The sequence below is a fragment of the Sciurus carolinensis genome, chromosome 19 (genome assembly GCF_902686445.1).
Source record: "Sciurus carolinensis chromosome 19, mSciCar1.2, whole genome shotgun sequence".
NCBI classification, from domain to species: Eukaryota; Metazoa; Chordata; class Mammalia; order Rodentia; family Sciuridae; genus Sciurus; species Sciurus carolinensis.
This window is the reverse complement of record NC_062231.1, coordinates 6,276,065-6,294,114: the sequence shown is the minus strand read 5'-3', so window position 1 is coordinate 6,294,114 and position 18,050 is coordinate 6,276,065. Positions and strand designations below refer to the sequence as shown.

The following is an 18,050-nucleotide window of genomic DNA, read 5'->3' as shown; positions in this document are numbered from 1 at the left end:
CCTAGGAGCTGCGGAGGGTGGGGAGGCCAGGAGGCCAGCGTGGCCAGGGACATCAGGCTGCAGGTCAGTGAGTGGCCAAGCAGGCGGGCGGGCCGGGCGTGGTGGGGGTCTGGGCAGGGAGGCTTCCCTCTGGACGTGTTGGGGTGACAGAGGGCAGGACTCGCCCCCCATAGGGCCCGCTGGCTCCTGCCTGGGGTTGGGCGAGGCCAGAGGGATGCGCTGGTGGTCAGGGGCCCGGCAGGCAGGACGCGGGCCACCCTGCAATGACCACAGGGCTCTTGAGAAAGAACACAGAGCTTTATTAAATCCATCGAGGAGAAAGGCTCCCGACATCCAGGTCGTCAGTGTGAGGTCACTATCAGGCAAGGCACGGATGGCCCTTCCCCAGCTTCGCCACGTTGGTCCTGTGTCCAGCCCCCACGGCCAGGCTCGGCTGGACGCTCTGCAGACACGGCGTGCAGGCGCGGCTGGCTCCAGGGCACAAGGGTGCACCAAGCTCCAGCCCGGTTCCTAGGGCTGCCTTCCTGGCCCTGGGCGCTGGGCAGAGCGGGCCTTCTGGGCTCTTCCTGTGGAGTCCTGTCCTGGGGGACAGGCCCTGGGCAGCCTGGAGGGCCCACAGGATGCTGCTGGGCAGAGCGGGGTCGGGAGGACAGGCCTGCCTGGCTGGCGCTGGCTCAGATCTGCGAGGTATTACAGGGGGACCAGAGGAGGGGCCAGGTCACAGTCACGCCGCAGGCTCCAGAACGTCGGCAGAGCAGCTGGGGTCATAGGACGCCCCGGCAGGGCAGAAACCAAGAAGGAACCAGAAGTTTCTAGAGCTTGTGAGACAAGGAGGGCTGATTCTGTCACAGTGGCCCAGAGAGGGCGGGAAGTGGCTCCACGCAGCTCAGTGCTCAGTTCTCCCAGCATCTCGCTCACTCGGGGCTCAGCGGTCGCGGGGCTCTGGGTGCAGTTCCTGAGGCTTCTGGAGCGGTGGCCGGGGACACACACGTCCCTCTGTCCACCCCCACCTTCCCTAGCAGCAGCCAGACGAGAAAAGTTTTCCCAGGGGAAAAAACTACCCAAAGTGCCTTGGCCGTAGCTGCGGGCGGAGCCAGGGTCGCCCGCCCCCCGACGACGCCCCAGAGCAACTAGAAGACCGTTTCCCTGAGACCGCGACGGTGATGTCGCGCAGGACCTTCCAGCTGCTGGGAGGCGGAGCACTTGTCAGCGGCGCCAGGAGCAGAGGACGCGAGGCACACGGTCCAGGAATCCCCGGCGGCCGTGCGCAAAGGGCCAGCGGACCAGCGACCCGGGACCCCTGCACGCGAGGAGGGCGGCCCGGGCCAGGGGTCGGCTCTGCTGAAGCAGGAGGGGCGCGAGGGAGGCCGGGCTGCGGGGACGGCGGAAACGGCGGCCTGGGCGCACCGGCTAGTGGGAGGCGTAGGCTGGGCTCCAGAGTCCCGAGGGAGGGCTGGCCTTGCGACCAGGAGGCAGTGCGTTGGAAGAGGCCGGCGTGGAGGCGCCTAAGTCTAGGGAGGGGAGAGAGAGTGAGCAAGGGACCTCGGGGGACGTGGACATTCCTCCAAAACACTGCAGTGGAGACAAGCATTTATGAAGAGCCTGCTGCCCGCCTGGGCTGCTTTCCTGATGATGCCCGAGGCCTTCCTGGGGCAGCCCAGGGGAACCCACAGGACCAGGTTGAGCGCACATGGGCAGGGTGGATGCTGAGATTGCTCAGTGCCCAACCTGTGCAGCTGCATGGGACACCCCTTGTCTCCTGATCCCTACTCGAGGGTTCTCTTCTCTATAAAAGGTTGGGCACTGCATTTCCTGAGAGGCTGCTCTGGGAGAAATGCCTCTGGAGGTATGTGGGGTCACCAGGGCCTCGGGTCCATCAGAGACCATTGCCATTTTTCTCCATCTGGGAAATCCCTCTGCCCAGAATCCCCATCTGATTTAGTTCTTCAGCTCCAGAGGCTGCAAATCTATGCGGGCAAGGTCAGGACACCCTGTGACCTGTACAGCTGCACAGGTTGGGCACTGAACAATCTCACAGCTCCGTCAGGGAAACGTCTTGGATGGCCCAGATTGGCCTCTGAGCCCCTCTGCTCCCACCGGCCACCACCCGGACCTGCCCTGGGGTCCAGCCAGAGGCTGCTGAGACGGGGGTCCAGGGACCCCCTCAGTTCTGCAGGTGGGGCTACTCACAGTGGGGGCTGTGCCTGGGGCTGGCTCGGGGTGTGAGGACGGAGGGTGTGGCGAGCTCTCGGGGCGCGCAGACCGTGTGGTAGGCTGCAAGGGCAGGGCTGGTCAGGGCGGCGGGGCGGGCAAACCCCAGCCCGACCCGCCCGGCGGCGCCTCACCTATGATCATGACGGCCGTCCCGGCCAGCAGGGTGAAGAGCGTGAAGAACATGACCTGGTAGGAGTCCAGGAAGTGCTGGAAGAGGCTCGCACCATCTGCGGCAGCAGGAGGACATCAACAGAGCCGCCCCGGGGACAGGGCCAGCCCGAGGTCCCGCCCAACCCTGAGCCCATTCTGCGGGCCCGCGGGGCTGCCCGGGCTGGGCTCCGCCCCGTACCGGCTCCGCCCCGCCCGGGCCCCGCCCCATTCCGGGCTCCGCCCAGTCTCGGCTCCGCCCTGCCCGGGCCCCGCCCCATTCCAGGCTCCGCCCAGTCTCGGCTCCGCCCTGCCCCAGCCCCGCCCCATTCTGGGCTCCGCCCTGCCCTGGCTCCGCCCCGCCCCACCCTGGGCCACGTTCCCTCCAGGAAAGGCTCTGCCGCAGCTCGGGGGCGGGTAGGGCAGGAGTCCGTGCCCGCTGCCCAGGGAGGCACCAGGAGGCACCAGGAGGCCCGGTCACCAGAGCGAGGGCCTCGCAAGGCCCCCGCGGCAGGGGTCCCAGTTCTCGGACCCCGGGCCACGCCGCCCTGGATGGCAGCCGCCCCCAGCTCTGCAGAACCACCGTCCTGTCTGCTGACCCGCGACCCCTCCAGGTGAGGGGGTTTCCGCAGTGACCCGGCCACGGGCGCTCGTGGTGACCGCGGCGCGAGGGAGTGAGGCCTCCGCCAGCAGCGCACGCTCCCCAGCAGCCGCCCTGCCCCACGAGGCCCTGTCCAGGTGCCGTCCTCGCTGCTGCCTTCCAGCGGGGGCCGCCCCGTGGGAACCCTAACAGTCCACCCGGCTACCCGCGCCCGCTGGAGCTGCGCCGGGGAGCAAGCGGAGGGCGCAGGGGTGCGGGAGCGAGTCTGCCTGTCACTATGAACCGAGAAGCGGCACAGGAGGGCGGCCCGGGGCCACCCGGGGGACCCGTGTCCCAGGCAGAGGGAACAGCGGATGCGGGTCCGCAGCTCGGGACACAGAAAGGAGCCAGCGTGGCCCTGGCAGGGAGCGGAGCGGGGAGGGGAGTCACGCGTGGACGAGAAGGCAGACCTGGGGGCCCCATGGCCACTGCGGAACCGGGCTTCACCCTGGAGGGCGGGGCAGCCTTGGCGAGATGCCAAGCGGAGGGGCGGGGTTCAGAGTGGGCGGGGCAGCAGGGGACGTGGGCCGCCCACCAAAAGCAACGGTTGGCAGGGCTCAATGGCGCACGCCTGTCATCCCAGTGGCTCGGGAGGCTGAGGCAGGAGGATGGCAAGTTGGAGGCCAGCCTCAGCACCTCAGTGAGGCCCTAAGCAACTCAGTGAGACCCTGTCTCTAAATAAAATCTAAAAAGGGCTGGGGGTGTGGCTCAGTGGTTAAGCACCCCTGGGTTCAATCCCTGGGACCAAAAAGAAAAAAGAGGTGGTGACTGTAACCTTGAGGGAGGGACACGCTGCCGTTGGGAACCTCCGCATCTGCCTCTGACCACAGGTGTTCACCAACACCCAGGACCATGCCAGCCTGCTCCTGCCCTTCCCACCCAGGTCTGTCCCCACCCATGTCCCATCCTGAGACTCACGAGGACCAGGCCCACGGCGGTCCGTCACGAAGGCCACGGTGACTGGGACGGTTATGGCTTGTTGAGAGGCAGGGCTGGAGAAGGTCAGCGCAGTGGACAGAGGCCCCTGGCTGCCGGCCATGGGGTCTGAGACGCCCACCGTGTACGTGACGAAGCTGGGCAGCCCGAGGGACTTCTCCTTCACGAAGGCCAGCACCGCTGGGGACCCAGATTTCACCTGGAGGGACGGGGGGGCTGGAGGGAGCGGGCTCTGCAGGGTGGACAGGCCACCGGGTGGGGCGCGGGGCTCCCAGCCTCTCCAAAGAAGCCTTTTCTGCTCAACCTGCTGGACGGTCCTCTTGGGGCCTCAACTCTGGGGGGACCCCAGCCCCCAGGGCCACACGTCCTGGGCAGGGGATGGCGCCCAGGCACCTGTCACGGCCAGCAAGCAGCCAACAACCTCGGCCAGAACTGTCCACCTGCAAGGTGTGTGTTAAGGACCGGACAAGTCGGTGTCACTGGATCCTAATGCTGTGCTGTCGCTAAAACCAGGAACCCGACGCAGGTCCCGCCAGACGTCAGGTCTCCAGGAAGCAGCCCCGAGCTGCAGGCACGGCTTGTTCCAGCCCTTGCCTCCGCTTCACCCAGGCCCGGCAAGGCCCCCAGCAGCCACCACCAGGCCCCACTCCAGGGAACCAGGTGGCCCCAGCACTGCAGAGAGCAGCCGGCAGGAGGCCAGCCCACGCCCTGGGCCCCTCACACCAGGGTCTGCAGACTCTAGAGCCAGAGATCACTCAGCCACCACTTAGCAGACGGGGCTGAGGCTGGAGGCTGAGGCTGGAGGCTGAGGCTAGAGGCCTGTCCCCAGCAGGGAGGGGGCTTTTCCTCCTGCTGCTTGCTGGGGACCTCCTCTGAGCCGACCCTGTGTGTCCTGGGACTAGGGGGGACACAGGTCTCATGTCCAGCATGGGAAGATCTGCTTTCGGTTTTACAGAGGGGTGGCCGGGCTCCTGCCCGAGAGGGAGCCCGGGGTGCCCTCACCTCCAGGCTGTCCAGGATCTCCGTGGCCCCGAAGACCTTGACCTCGGAGCTGGTGAAGTGGTTGCTCAGGAGGATCTCGGCCTGGTCGGCGTACAGCCCGGGGCTGAGGGCCACCTCGGCCCCCACCTGCTCCACAGAGAGCCGGCCGCCGGGCAGCGAGGCCGTGACCACCAGGGGTGTCTTCCTGGCGTTCAAGTGCTGCAGCTGCTTGTCCGTCAGCTGGCGCATGGTGACTGAGCAGAGGTACTGGCCTGCGGAGACCAGGGCGTCCTGCCTTGTCCCCTGGCCCTCTGCTGTGCAGATGCTCCTCCCTCCCCGCCTTCCCTAACTGGCAAACTCCTACACATCCTCCAGAACCCAGGAAAGGGACACCTCCTCCAGGGAGGCTTCCTGTCCAGCCCCTGGTCCAGCCTGGACATCCTCTCGGTGACCAGCAGTTCCCCTCGCCATCCCAGAATCCTGTTCGCCAGACGCTTGTGCGATGGTGCTCCTGGGGCGGGAAGCAGCTCAGAACCCGGACGGCCTGGCCCGTGTGAGGGTGAATGATGGCAGATAAGGTGACCGGCAGGTGGATGCAGGGTGGACCCCAAGGCAGCCTATGGCCCCGCTGCAGCTGGAGGCTCTGCGAACTGGGGTCCCCGGGGTCCCCTCCGGGCCTGACCCGGAGGGAGCGAGGCCTGGGGAAGCTCTGTGGCCTGGGGCTGGGTGCCTGGTCAGACCCCGTCTGTGGCCACGCTAGCTCGGTGGCCTGCAGCCGGCCTCTTTGCTGGCTCAGCCAGGACCTGCTCCCACTGAGGGCCGAGCGGAGCAGGCCCTCGCGAACTCACCCAGCGTGGCGTCGAAGCCGGGCTCCGCTGTGAACGCGTCCCGGGCTGGGAAGTCGAAGGCCTCCTGCTTGAAGGCCTCCTGCTTGAAGTGCAGATGGCAGCCGATGAGGGACTCGGGGCGCAGCGTCCGGATGGCCTCCCTCTGGGCCGCAGAGCACTCGCCTGAAGAGGCACGGGTGCGAGGGGCTGGGGTCAGGCCAGGCCACCCAGAGCCAGGGGACGAGGAACGGCCCGGGCGGGCTGGGTGGACGGGACGGCGACGGGCCCCATCCCGCAGCGTGGCGAAGGCGCCTGGCTTCCCGTAAGGGCTAAGGATGAATTCTGCAGAGCGCGGGATGGTTCTGAGCCAGCGTCCGGGGCGCGGCAGGCGGGCTGAGCCCTCTCACGCCCATCCTGGGCTCCCGTCTGCCGGGGAAGAACGGGCGGCTGATTCCCAGACACGAGGAGAGCCGCAGGCCCTCGTGGACACACCGAGGCCCATTCTGGCAAGAGCAGAGTGTCCCCCGCCTGCGCTGAGTGGGAAGGGACGTTACTCTGATGTCATTCACAAGCCTGATCATCTGTCATCCTGAGAACGGTGGCATGTGATTCTTCCAGTTAAGCCGTTAAAAAAATACCCCCCAAAACCCCACGACACACCACGGCCCAGCCGCGGGCCCAGTGTGCGCCAACATGTGTTCCTGGCACTGTGGTCTGGGACCGTCCTGGGCAGGGGACCAGGCAGCACGTTCTACCTGTGACTCAGGAGCGGTCATTGTAAAAATCAAAACCAGCCACCAGTCCGGCTGCCGCAGTGCTGCCTGGCGCTCGTGGTGCCAAATCGCGGCTCTCCGTGCTCCGGGGCCCTGCCCTGGGCTGAGCTCCAGCTCAGGCAGGCAAAGCGTCCCCCTCGGGTTTGGGCTGGTGGAGAATCCCCCACGCCCAGAGGCCCACGGGTGGGACACAGCGACTCTCTGCAGTGGGGCTGAGAGTTTTGAGTAGGAAAATTGGGGCTGGGGATGCAGCCGGGGGGCAGAGCACCCGCCTAGCGCGCGTGGGGACCGGGCTCCAGCCCCGGAGCGCACACAGAGGGACGCTAGGAGCCACCTCCCCACTGCCTAGCGCCTGAGGTGCCCCTCGTGACGGACCTCTTAGGTTGGAGCTTCCGTCTCCCACAGTGACGGCCACATTGGAGGCTGTGGCCTCCTGGAAGCTGGTCTGGACCGGCTGGACACGGCGGGCCACGATCCTCTGTGGGGCGCTGACCACCATCTGCAGAGAAGCGAGGTAGCTGGTTAAGGACCGTCCGCCATGCCGGCCAGGCTGGGCACCTCCCCGCCTCCCCGCCAGCCTGCGGCGTGAGGATCGCCAGGGCCCACAGCCGACTTGGGGCTAGGCCCCAGGCCTGAACTCACGCCCTGACCCAGGCCGGGGTGCAGACTCCAGGCTCCTGGGAGCCTGATCACCTGAGCCGACCTGGCTGCAGAGCACCCACTTTAGCTTCCTGCCCTTTGTCCAGAATGGATGGATCCGACCCAGACGCAAACTCGCACAGCCCCCAGGGGAGGCCCCAGGGTCCGAGGTCGCCCCTTTGGTCCTCCTGGGCCGTCCTGGGACTGGCCACGCGCCCGAGCCCCCAGCTGTGCCTCCGTCTGCCGGTTGCCCCTCCACCCTCCTTGGCAGGCCCTGCAGGTCCCCCAGTACCTGCGTCTGCCTCTGTGCGGGGTCTGCCCACCCCTCTGGACAGGCACCCGCGGGTCCCACGGCCCTTGACAGCAGGACGGGTCTCGCTCCTCTCAGGGGCCACCCAGGCCCCGGCTATGGTGGGCCTTGTCAGCCTCGGGACCCAAAGGGGGCGCCTGCTGCCAAAGCGCTGCCTCCCTCAGGTGCCTGCATCCCGAGGGGCTGGCTGGGCGGGACTGGCCTCCAGTGCCCTGCCTGGCACCTGCCGCCCTGGCTCCGCTCCCCATCTCCCCAGCTCTGCAGGGGCCCCACCTGTTCCCGCCCACCCTGGGCCGCACGGGAGACTCCAGGATGACCTGCAGCCTTCCAGACACGCCCGCCGTGCCTGCCAGTCACCTGGAGGGGCGGAACCCACCTCAGGTCCACTGTGGCCCCGGCTCACTGTCCACCCCCGGCCCTTGCCCGGTGCTCCCTTCTCAGAGCTGAGAACCGTCTCCTCCTCCAGCTCAGCCACGCCGGACCCTGGGGGGTGGGGTCAGCGCCGGCCCTGCGCCCCTGCAGACGCGCCTGCCCTGGACCGCTGCGCCCACTGCCTGGAACCCGACGCCCTGGCGATCCGACCGCAGAGACGGCCAGGCCCGGGGGTCTCCACAGCCCACGCCCTGGGCACCTGCCTGTCCAGCCCTGCCCACTCCTGCCTCGTCCAGGAAAGCACAGCCGCAGCAAGGACTGAACACCTCCACCCGCAGCGGCCTGGCGCCCAAACCCCACGGACATGGCGCCAAACACGCCAATGATCAGGCTGAACTGCTGGACTCGCCCTGGCCCCCCCGCCCTGGAAACCAGGCAGATCTGGTCCAGGGCCGGGCTCATCGATCGGCCTCCGCTGGAGAGAAACACTAGAGGGAAGGGCTTTCGTCCGCCTCCAGAAAGGCTCCAAAGGTGACTTGCCGGGTGGCCAGATGGCTGGGCTGCCCGCCCACCGCCTACCAGGCTCCCTGGGGAAACGCCCACCCCGGGGCTGGGCGGCCAGGAATCAACCCCGCAGGGTCGCCTCCCGCCAGCCTTCACGCAGGGAGAGGGCCGGGGAACAGGGGGAAGCTGTCCCCGCAGTCCAGGGCGGCTGGCCCCAGGCCCAGGGGCAGGGAAATCCCGGCTTCGACCCACGGGGATCACAGGTCACAGGAAACGCTGCGCCGCCGCACCTCGGGGACCCGCCTCGGGGACCCACCTCGGGGACTCGCCTCGGGGACCCGCCTCGGCCCTGCGGGGTTTGGGTTTGGGAGGCGTCCCTGGTCCCCCACGGAGGGTGTCGCCACCCGCGAGAGGGGTGGCCAGGTCTGGGGGGCACGTGCCGCCCCCCCGCCCCGAGCCCTACCTCCTTGAAGGTCCTCAGGTGCCCAGGGACCTCGTAGTAAACTGTCACGGGCCCCGCGTCCCGGGCCACGGCCACCCCGGTCTTGGGGTCGACGTGGAGGATGCTGCTGGCTGAGGAGCTCCAGGTTCCGGAGGCGCCTGGGGGAAGAGGCCCCGACGTCACCCAGCTGCCCACGCTCGAAGGCTCTGGTCACCCCCGCGCCCCGCAGCACCACCCGCAGCCCCTGCTGCACCTGTTGGGAGCGGTGGCCCCCGGGGTCCCCTGGGGCCCCTCCCTCGGCAGCCCCCCCCATCTTAGCAGAGCTCGGCCGTCCCAGGACAGCCCTGGGTTCAAAGTCGATCACGTCGTGTGACAAAGGCCACAGAGGCCTCGACCAGCACGTTCTGTGTCGGGCAGATGGTGTTTGGTCTTCCTTCCGAGCCAGGGTCCCGCTGCCTTTTAAAACTAGTTAATGAGGTTTGATAACAAAAAAACCAGCCAACCAACTGGGTGAAAAACGAAGCCCCTCGCGCGTCTGAGTGAAGACAGGAGTCGGGGAGGCCGGGGGCGGCGGGGTTTGGAGACCCCGGCCAGGCCCAGCATCCCTTCTCTGCCCAGTGTCCTCGGGCCATGGGTTCAACACAGTGGCCGCCGGCCACAAGCTCCTCGGGCTGGCACGTCGGTTCCCCAGCGGCAGAAACCAAAGGCCCAGCTGGCAGGGGACGGAGGTGGCGATCCGGCGGCACGGACACAGGACACGGGACGTCGAACAAGGCGGTGCTGCGCGGGCTCTGTGGCCAGTTCGAGCCCCACAGCCGGCACCCGAGCTGCCCACCAGGGAGGGGGCAGCTGCGTCCACAATGGCCACCCGATGGGGTCACCCGTCTGACGGCCACTTTCTGACCCCTGGCAAGTGCGGGTGACTCCCCAGGGATCCCTGGTCAGGACCTCTCACCTTCGAGGCCGGTGAGGACGGTGGCCAGGCAGAGGACGTCCCCCACCACCGCCGCCCCGGGCAGCTCTGGAGAGATGGCCTGCAGCACGGGCAGCGGCACGTAGTCGGAGAGGCCCAGGTGCCCGGCGTCCCGCACGCTGAGCAGCGTCAGGCCCGCGCTGGCCGTGCGGACCACGCAGGTGTGGTTGGTGGCGCCCTTGGCGATCTGCAGGAGGTCATCTCTAGGCAGAGCGGGGAGGTGGCCTCAGGCTGGGAGGGGAGCCCCAACTCGGCGGGTGCTGCGGACGCCGCCTCCCTCCCATCAGCCCCAGGACGGGACCAGGGCCCATGGCCGGCCAGGGCAGCATCGCTGCCCAGTATTCAGAAGGAAAACCAGGCCAGGGAGGACGCCGGCCCAGAGAAACCACCTGGGGGCCAGGCTGCCCTCTACCGGTGACCGCCTCTGCCCACTTCCGCCTCCGGGAATGGGGCGCGAGCCTGTGGCCTGGGTGCAACACACATATTCATTCAAAGGCCGGCGTTTGGAAGGCGCCCGCCACGCAGCACCTGCGCCCACCGGAGGCTGGACTGGGAGGCGAGGGCCTCCGCTGCACCCTGGGCTGCTCCTGGGCCTCCGCCCTGGCCTGGCCTCTGGGAACAGAGCCAGAGTGACTTCTGAGGTTGGTGAGGGTGGGACAGCCGGGATGAGAACCAGGCTTCACTGGTTCCGTCCGCCTTGCTACGCCCACAGCCCGTCCTCAGCAGGGCCCGGGGGAAGCCCAGGTGGAACGGTCACCCACGGGAGGCCACAATCTCCACCCCCAGCCGTCCTCCTTCCCCCGGGCAGAGGCTGATCTGCCTCCCCTGAGCTGGTCCTGCAGCTCCCCGGGGCGGTGCCCCCTGACTGGGCAGCCCCGGCGGTCCCCAGGGGTGGCCGAGAGGACTGCTCCAGCAGACCCCGGCGTCCGGCAGGCCGGGACGGGGCCCCAGCCCGCCTCCCCTCTCCCACGTCAGGCTGCTGGCGGGGCAGATCTCACGCGGGGCCGCAGGACCCTGGGAGGCAAACCCACTCCCGGCCGCGTGGGGCACCACCCAGACGGGCTTCGTGAGGACAGCAGGCGACCCCCACGCCTACCTGTTAGTGGCGAAGTTGAGGACCAAACTGTGGGCGTGGAAGACGTCCCCGGAGCTGTCGTGGAAGTGGACGGTGAAGGTCGCGGTCATCCCCAAAGGCAGGGCCGCCAGGGCCTCCTGGTTCTGGGTGTGCAGGGCGGGGCTCATGGAAATCCTCAGGTAAGCGATGGGAGCCACCTGGAGGGCCAGGCGCCACGTGGTGAGCCCCGCTGGCCTCCCTCGACCCGCCTCCGGGGGGACACGCCTGCCCCTGGAGGGTCGCCCTCTCAGGAGCGGCTGGGAGCCGGACTGACCGCGGGGTGAGGAGAGAGCGTGGCAGCCTGCGGCCCGGTTCCCACCTCCCAACCTCGTTCACCAGAAGAGCGCGCGGCCCAGGAGGCGCCAGGTCCACCACGCGGGACAATCAGACCGTCACCCTCCCTGCAGAAGCGTCACCTGGGCTGTGACCGTTTGGTCTCTCCTGAGGACGTGGCTTTGGGGCACGCGAGGTGGAGACGCTGCCCCTTGGGTCGGGGCGGGGCTGTCCCGGCCTGCGGGGCTCCGGGGCTTTTGCAGCCAAGTCCCATACACAGCAGCTAGAACAACCTCTCCGAGTCCCAAATAGCCAGCCGCGTCCCCAGAGCCACTGACACCGCTCAGGCGCGGGGTCTGGTATACAGTGAGAGCTCAACACATGCTCGCTGGAACAGGAGGAGCACTTGGCCACTTTCATGCACTTAACCCTGGGGTGGGGGCTCCCCGCTGGACGATGAGGAAAATGAGCCTGGGAGCCGGGAGCCTAGGAGTCCAAGTGACCTCCAGGTCAGACGCGGGGCTGCGGGGACCAGAGGGAGGTTCTGCTCAGGACTCCCCGGGGGCCTGGCCCAGGGGCACCTGGGAGCCACCCCTTGGGGACGGGCCCTTGGTCTCAAGTCGTTAGGGATGTGACGATTCGCGGGTCGGTTTGTTTAGGGATTGGCCATGTTCCCGTCTTGGCCCTTGCGGGGGCTTGGCTCCCGGAGGTGACAACCTCAGGGATCAGGCACAGCCGGGTGCCAGGTGGGTGGGGCTCAGGCTGCTCACTCAGGCCCTCGCCGGACCTCAGTTTCCCCAGCTATGAAACGGGGTAGGCGGATGATCTGGGGGCTCCTCGGCTCCGACAGCCCAGGGTCCACCTAGGATTTTGTCCCCGAGTGATTCCCACACAGATCCCCACCCGTGACTCGCAGCCGGAGGGGGACCCACTTTTACATCGCGGGAGGACATGTCCCCTCTGGGCCTCCTGCTGTTGCTCTGATCCGAAATGGGCCCGAGCAACCCACCTTCACAGCAAGGACGACGGTCTGGTTGGCCCCAAAAGGCTCCTGGGCGGTCACTTCGACGGTCGAGGTCCCGATCGCGGAGCCGGACACCAGGAAGCCCTTCTCGTCAGCGTGCACGACGGGAACCTTCTCGGGCCCCTCCAGGACGCGGTAGCAAAGCGCGGCGGCACCGTCCCTGTGGGAAGGAGACACGTGTTTCTGCAGCTGGCTGCAGTGGAGGGGGACAGGTCACGGCGGGGGACCCCAGGGGTTCCTGGAGACCCGCCTCTGTGCCGTCACCACCTGCAGCCTCGTCAGTCCCCCACGGGTTCCGGGGACACCATGGCTGTGGGAGACGTGGGGCCCGAGTCTGGGCACTGGCCACACAGGGCAGCTGTTGATGAAGGTCGCTTCTGCAGCAGGCGATCTTCCACTGTCCAAGGCCGGGTCGCCTGGCCAGGTGGACAGCGCACCGGGCTGGGACAGGACGGGCGGGCCTCACGCCTCCTGGCAACGCCCCCGAGTACCAGGCCTCGGTTTCCTCAGCTTTGACAGGGGCGTCCCGTGCCCGGCTGCTTCCTTAGGGCCGTGAATAGGACGAGGAGGCTGAAGAAAGCGGCCTGCAGCCTGCACGGCGCCCGGGTGCCTGCTGCAGTGCTTGCCGCTCTTTTACGTAGCAAATACAGACACCCCGGGAAGGACCGGCTTCTGGGTCTCAAGCCACTGCCTCCCTCCCCTCCCCTCTCCTCTCCGGCCTGTCCTGCGGACCCCTCCAGATGGTGTGCGCCCATGTCCCCATCGTTCCCGTCTCCAGCTCCCTCCTCAGAACCCGAGGGGCTCCTGGGTCCTTCGAGATCCCCGGGGGGTCAAGCATCTGCCTCTGCAGCGCCGCCCCCCCTCCCTGCCAAGGGCTCTTCTTGGGTCCTGGCTGGACGGGCATCCTCTTTCCTACAGCCCCTTTCCCTTATGTCACCTCAGGTCACTCCCCTCTGAGTTCCTGGGGCCGTGCAGAGTGCCTGGCACTTAGTTACTTCCGGCTGAACGCAGGTGGGGCGGACGCTCATAAAATGTGGAACCTCTGGCCCGAGTCCCCCTTAAGGGAACGGCCTTTCAAGGCACAAGCGTCCCTGTTGTCGCAGGCTGGGACCGCGCTGGCTCAGGACCTTTTGAGCAGCCCTTCTCCAACCTTAACGGGCATCCCCCTCACCCGGGGACCTCGTGAGGGGCATTTTTGGCTTCTGCGGGTCTGGGTGGGGCCGGGGTGCGCGCTGAACCGGGCCCAGGCGAGGCTGCCCGTGTCCCTCCACAGGCTCTGCTTTTGAGTGGCAGGTCTTGGAGACACAGGGGCATTTGAAAAATTCAACACTTCCAGCTCGGTAGTTCCCCCTTTGAAAGGGCGGATTTTGTCAGTGAGCAGGAAGATGTTCCTAGGCTGCCGGGAGGAGGACAGGGACCCCCGGGAGGGGGGTGGAGAGGAGCGGAGGAAGCCACAGAGAAAGGGACACACGGAGGCTCTGCCGGAATCTGTTCCTGTCCCCAGAAAGGCTCCCCGCGAGCGCCATCACCCCTGATGACTGACAAATGAGCCCCGGGGTGCGCGCGGCTCCTCAGCCCGGCCGCCAACGAGAGCTGAGTCACGTACCTGTTTGTCTGCAGCTTTATAAACGAGTTGGGTGACATTAGTATTTGTTCTGCTTCTATTTCGGGGCTCAGCAGCCGCAACTTCTCGAAGACCTGAAAGGGAGGGGTGAGCTGGACTTCCCGAGGGGCCAGAGTCGCGGCGGTCCAGGTCTCAGAGGGGACGGGACAAACCGCAGACCACCTGCCCCGTCGCTGAGGACGGGGCTGGACTTGGACAGGATGCACTCGCTGCCTGGGCCCCGCCTGGCCCCTCTGGAGCAGAGGCTGTCAATCAATTCAGACTGCAAAGCCGAGGGTGCAGGATCAGACCTGATCCTGCCTGTCACTCCCGGGGCCTCCGAAGCCCATGGTGGCTCCTGAAGGCTGCGGGCTCCCCGCTGTCCAGCCTGCTCAGGGGCCCAGGTGTCCCAGCAGCTGACCCTGCGTCATGAGGTCCCCACTCAGGGCTGCGCACCTGAGCAGGCTGCCCTGTCACCTGAGCTACTGGAGGGACGCTGGCCGCCTCCTTGATTCCAGCACCTCTGGCTTCTCCCTACACACGGAGGCCCGGATCACCTCCGCTGTGGGGTGGGTCTGAAATGAGGCCCGGCTCCAGGAACCGTGGGGTCCTGTGATAGGAGGCAGCCGGCAGGGGAAGGACAGCGCCCCCAGGAGCAGGGCCCAGGATGCACGTAACCACCCCTGCTGGCCAGGCAGGGGGCCCTGAGGAGGAAGCAGGCTGGCCAACTCGGGCTCAGCAAACACGTTCACAGACAGGCTTCCTCCTCCATTTCTTAAGACCTGCCTTCTCAACGGAGGCAAACATGCAGGAGAGGCTCACTTTGATGTCAATCATAAGAAAATCAGCCACGCCAGAACCGTACGAAATGAACGCTGGCGCTCCACCTCACGGTCTGGCAGACAGCAGGGAGCGGTGGGGCCTGCGGCAAACTGCACAGCAGGGCTGGACCAAGGGAAGCCTGCAGCTCAGCGCCTGCTGGCCCTGCCACGTGGCAGCATGGCTTGGGACAAGCTGCCTGCTGGGTCTTTGTACAATAGACTCTTCTGAGTTTTAAATATTGGCATCCAATAAAAATGGTCCCAAAGGCTTGAGTGAGCCCTACGGACGTGTCTGCGGCTGGATCCAGCTGCCCCGACTCCATCCGCTATCAGGAAGGGAAACGGAGGCACGGGACTCCCCAGGGGCCCCGTGAGGTGGCCGAAGGTGGAAGCTGGAAAGCCTGTCTCCTTCAGAATGGGTGCCAGAGCTTATTTTGCTTTATTCTGAAGCAAGAATAACGTGATTCTCTTCACGTGCTTGTGTCTGCGTGTCTGTCTGTCTAGGTGCCTGTGCGCACCGGTCACACGGGCACAGCCGGCAAGGGTGTCGGCAAACGCTTTTCTTTCGAGAATCTACTTCTTTGTCCCTGAGTGGCAATTACTTAGGTTAAGAATTGTTTTATTCCCAGCTGGTTACGGGGTTCAGTGACAGGGAGCCTGCCTAGCATGCGTGAAGCCCTGGGATCTGTCCCCAGTGTTGCCCAAAGGAGGAGAGAGGGAGGGAGGGAGGGGAGAAAGAAGGGAGGGAGGGGGAAGGGAGGAGGGAGGGGGAAGGGAGAAGGGAGGGAGGAGGGAGGGCAGGAAGGGAGGGAGGGGGAAGGGAGGAGGGAGGAAAGGAGGGAGGAAAGAAGGGAGGAGGAAGGGAGGAAGGGGGAGGGAGGGGGAGGGGAGAAAGAAGGGAGGGAGGGGCAAGGGAGGAGGGAGGGCGGGAGGAGGGAGGGGGAAGGGAGGAGGGGGAAGGGAGGAGGGAGGAAGGTCAGGAGGAGGGAGGGGGAAGGGAGGAGGGAGGGCAGGAGGAGGGAGGGCAGGAAGGGAAGGAGGAGGGAGGGCAGGAGGAGGGAAGGGGAGGGAGGAGGGAGGGAGGAAAGAAGGGAGGGAGGAGGGAGGGCAGGAGGAGGGAGGGGAAAGGGGGGAGGGAGGGAGGGAGGAGGAGGGAGAAGCCCCTCGACCCAGGAAACGCTCTGCAGGTGCCTGAAGGAGCCCGCCATCACCCAGGTGCGCCCAGGCCCAGGCCCAGGCCTGCTGCTTCTGGAACTCACCAGGTTGCTCCCAACTGCCAGGCTCGGCTGTTCTATCTGCCGGCCAACGCCTGCCACCTGCGGGGGTCTGGTGACGCCGCCTCTGGGCTCCCCGCAGCCCCACACGCACACTCCGACCCTCTCTGCCTCCCACGCTCAGCCGGCTGGGATGAGCTCCTCCTCCTTCTGGGCCCGGGGAGGGGACAGTGCAGGGAGGGTCCCCGCACACCAGCAGCCCCACCTGGAGCCCTGAAGCCGGGCAGGAGAGGGGCCGCTGGGGCCGCTGCCGTCCGTACCTGGATCTGGATCTCGTCGGAGAGCTCCCTGCCGTGGCCATACAGCTGCCCCGCTGCGGGGTCCAGGGCCTTGACCACCACCCTCAGCCCGGTGCGGCCCCTGGCCCGGCCGTGCACGCTCATGGCGAAGCTGTACTGCGCGGGGAGGCGGATGGACGCCTGCAGACGGAAAGCAGGCTTGGGGGTGGCCCGGGCCCCAGCGCCCCAGCCTCCCCGGCCCGTGCCTGGGGGCTCCTGCCTTTTCTGCAAGGCCACTGCCCTCTGGCCGGGCTCAGGGATACGAACCCAGGGCCGTGCAGACGGCAGGCACCCCAGCGGGGCGGGAGCCTCAAGTGGGCGCGGACGTGCTAGCAGCCCCTGCGGGTTTTGCGGGCTCCCCCACAGAGCCCCCTGCTGCTGCGGAACACCTGTCGGGAAGTCACAGGGCCCTGTCCCGTCCTGGGGAAGGCCTGCCCCACCCTGCGCCCAGCCCTCTCCTCGGGCTCCAGCCCCTCTGTCCACAGAGAGGGCAGGAAGGGACCTCTCCGCCCAAACAGTTTCTGGAGCTCTGTGCCCAGACCTGCTGGGCGCTGGAGCCCGGGGCCCTGGGCGGTGCCCAGTGCTGTTCCCTGGCTAGCGGAGCCAGGCTGGGGCCCAGGAGGGTCAAAGACGCTGTGCAGGGCCAGGTGCAGCGAGGCCTGGTCCCTGCGGCCACACAGGGGGCGCCTGAGCTGCCCATCACCACCCCGGTGGGTGGGGCAGAAGCCAGACGTCAAGCCCGGGACTTCCTGGAATCCCGGTGACTTCCCCGCGGGGCTGTCTGTTAGTGGAGTCGCCTATGCGAGGTCCCAGGGCACAGCTGGTTCCCAGGGTCCCTGTGTCGGGAACCTGGTCCCCGTGGGGGCTGAGGTGGGGGACCTGTGGGTGGGCCTGGTGCAAGGTCACTAGGGCACTGGGTGGCTGCTCTTGGAGGGACCCTCCCTGGGGCCTGCGGAGAGGGCCACTCAGAGCAGGGCGTCCCCTCCCGCTCCGGCTTCCTGTCTCTCCTGGAACCTTCCCTGCGCTTGTTCCCACCCTGATCCCCACCACCACGGGGTGATGCAGCCAGAAGCCCCGCCCAGAGCCCAGCTCAGGAGCCCTGAACTGTGGCTGAATAACCTCTCGTCTTCCTAAGACACCCAGCCTCGGGCATCTGTCACAGAGACGGAAAACGGACGGACCGTCCTGCTAAGCCTGCCTGTGGGGGTCAGCGTGGGGCAGGAGGGAGTCCCGATGAGCCCGGGGACAGGGCAGAAAGGGGCAAGGGCCACTCTGGCAGGAGGCAGCGGACCCCTGTGAGGTGAGGAGGGGGCGCTCCCCGCCCTCCGGGACGCTGGCCTGGGGCAGCGGGTGAGGGCGGTTACCTCGTGGTGCCGTCCCCGGAGATCCAGGATGTCCCTCTTGGTGACAGACCAGTGGAAGCTCAGGCCCGGCACGGCATTTGCAAAGGAGAACGGGCTCTGGCTGTTGGTGATCCCGGTGACGTAGACAGGCATCTGCGGACGGGGAGAAGCCAGGCCTGGGACCTCCAGGGACCTCCTCCGGAAGTTTTCCGGCCACTTTCCTGCAGCGAGGACTGTGTCCACGTGTCCCCAGTGCAGACTCGGGCTGGACGCAGGTTCAGGGAGCTTTGACTGAACACGACCACGGGTGGACCAGCCCTGCCCCTCCCTGCTGTGGGCAGTGCACGGCGGAGGCCCGTTCCTGCAGCGGTGCCTGGGCTGCAGGAGCCCCCGGCCGCTCAGCTCACGGGCCCCGCAGTCCTCGGGTGTCTGTGCCACGCCCTCCCAAGCCAGCAAGGGGACTCTGCGGGTGGGGCGTGGGGGCATCCACGGCTTCTTCAGTCTGAGCTTCCCGAGTGCCTGCCAGGGCGCGTGGGTGGCAAAAGGCAAGAGGGACCCCAAG

The 18,050-nt window shown here is 67.3% G+C and overlaps 1 protein-coding gene across 1 annotated transcript in view; it reads right to left on the bottom strand.

Annotated features, from left to right (window-relative positions):
* Positions 1–278: 278 nt before the first annotated feature.
* Positions 279–18,050, bottom strand: part of Nup210 (nucleoporin 210) — a 100,809-nt gene continuing 83,037 nt past the window's right edge. Inside the window, exons 27-40 of the mRNA XM_047534705.1 lie at positions 17,510–17,641; positions 16,128–16,286; positions 13,776–13,867; positions 12,155–12,329; positions 10,855–11,030; positions 9,741–9,961; positions 8,807–8,943; positions 6,894–7,017; positions 5,767–5,928; positions 4,940–5,190; positions 3,920–4,136; positions 2,346–2,441; positions 2,191–2,274; positions 279–1,511 (exon numbers count right to left, since the gene is read on the bottom strand). Of these exons, the coding sequence (XP_047390661.1) occupies positions 1,411–1,511; positions 2,191–2,274; positions 2,346–2,441; positions 3,920–4,136; positions 4,940–5,190; positions 5,767–5,928; positions 6,894–7,017; positions 8,807–8,943; positions 9,741–9,961; positions 10,855–11,030; positions 12,155–12,329; positions 13,776–13,867; positions 16,128–16,286; positions 17,510–17,641 (2,127 nt within the window). The 3' untranslated portion in view covers positions 279–1,410. The remainder of the gene's footprint in view (positions 1,512–2,190; positions 2,275–2,345; positions 2,442–3,919; positions 4,137–4,939; positions 5,191–5,766; positions 5,929–6,893; positions 7,018–8,806; positions 8,944–9,740; positions 9,962–10,854; positions 11,031–12,154; positions 12,330–13,775; positions 13,868–16,127; positions 16,287–17,509; positions 17,642–18,050) is intronic.